The sequence below is a fragment of the Sinocyclocheilus rhinocerous genome, unplaced genomic scaffold (genome assembly GCF_001515625.1).
Source record: "Sinocyclocheilus rhinocerous isolate Xijiao unplaced genomic scaffold, SAMN03320098_v1.1 scaffold1189, whole genome shotgun sequence".
In the NCBI taxonomy this organism is placed as follows: domain Eukaryota; kingdom Metazoa; phylum Chordata; class Actinopteri; order Cypriniformes; family Cyprinidae; genus Sinocyclocheilus; species Sinocyclocheilus rhinocerous.
This window is the reverse complement of record NW_015633719.1, coordinates 117562-119022: the sequence shown is the minus strand read 5'-3', so window position 1 is coordinate 119022 and position 1461 is coordinate 117562. Positions and strand designations below refer to the sequence as shown.

General features: G+C 38.6%; 1 protein-coding gene across 1 annotated transcript in view; it reads right to left on the bottom strand.

The window, feature by feature from the left end:
* LOC107744738 (protein tyrosine phosphatase receptor type M) overlaps positions 1-1461 on the bottom strand; it is a 182087-nt gene that overhangs the window by 120579 nt on the left and 60047 nt on the right. The window contains 2 exon segments of the mRNA XM_016558555.1: positions 908-1032; positions 1124-1256. Coding sequence (XP_016414041.1) covers positions 908-1032; positions 1124-1256 — 258 coding nt within the window.

The following is a 1461-nucleotide window of genomic DNA, read 5'->3' as shown; positions in this document are numbered from 1 at the left end:
CTAACTGAGACTTGTTATAGCACTTGCATATCATTGCTCTTTTGTTGATTTTGATTGCTTCTATTGTCTTCATTTGTAAGTCGCTTTGGATAAAAGCGTCTGCTGAAAGACTAAATGTAAATGTAAGATTATCCTATTTAAATCAATGTGACAAATGAGCAATCAAAAGTAATCAGAAAGTAATCTAGCCAGCACTGATTATTTGAATGTTTATTTTGAAAGTTCTAAGAACCAGTTTGTGATTCGAATGTTATTTAAAGGTTACAAAAAAACATTTCGTAGAACGTTCATCGAGTGCAAATAACATCATAAGGACATTCTGAGAATGTTGTTCTATGAACGTTTTCTCTGAACGTTATGACAAAATATCAGTTTTTTTCAACAGCTTACACACATTTTCAAAAGTTTGCCTCTTTTTTCAAAACTTTACACACAAATCCAAGAATTGCACACAAAACGCAAAATGCCTACAAACACATCTTAAAAGCAAACATTTGCAAACACCTTTGCCATAATATTAATTCCTGTTAGATGTGTGTGTGTTACATAGAGAACTGCGTGTTGTGTTTAGCAAAAAGTGTTTTGTCAAATTAAAAAAGTCAAAGGCTGAGAATCAGTGTCTGGTTTTGTAGCTTTGGTGTGTGCTTCTGCTGTTTGAGTGTCAGCTTTCAGAAACAGTGACAAGGAAAGATTTTCTGTGAAAGCAGTTAAAGTTATATGAACATTCCTTAAACTTTACTTTAAGAATGTTTTTTTCCCCTAACACTTATTTAACTTTTAAAAAACTTTTTTTTTTTTGTTAGGCATCTTTTCTAAATGCACTAAAAAGTCGTCCTAACCCTGCTATCCCGCTGCCGTCTCTCTGGCTCTTAATGGAGGCTTTTAAACGCCGCAGGAACAGAGTTACAGCAGACGATGCACAGCTTCAGCCGATCCACCGAAGCACTCTCAGCATCACATTCACTGAGCGACGACGAGCGAAGTTCATCTGATATCACATCATCTGTAGGTAACGTCTCATACGCGCTCAAGCTCTGAGTGATCTCAATAACACTCACATTTACATGCATTCAGTCTGCAGATGCTTTTATCGTCACTTTCTGTGCTGCCAGGGTTGAGTTACCTGCGACCCTCGACCAGAACCATCTGCTGAATAATGAAGCAGCCGCAGACATTATCATCACGAGCGCAAACACACATGAAGTGCTGCTGAGAATCACTCAGACTGAGAGGAATCGCCCGACCACAATCTAGCGCTGCAGGATTCTGAGTGAAGGAAATTTAACTTCAAAACACAAGAAGAGCGTCGCGCCGAGAGCAAACACTCAAACACAGAACACTGACACTACAATAACAATCTGAGTCTAATCTGAACAGCGGCTCAGTTCATTTGCTTTCGACTGTATTTTCTTAGCTTTGAGGAGGATTAAACGTGTGTGTGTGTGTGTGTGTGTGTGTGTG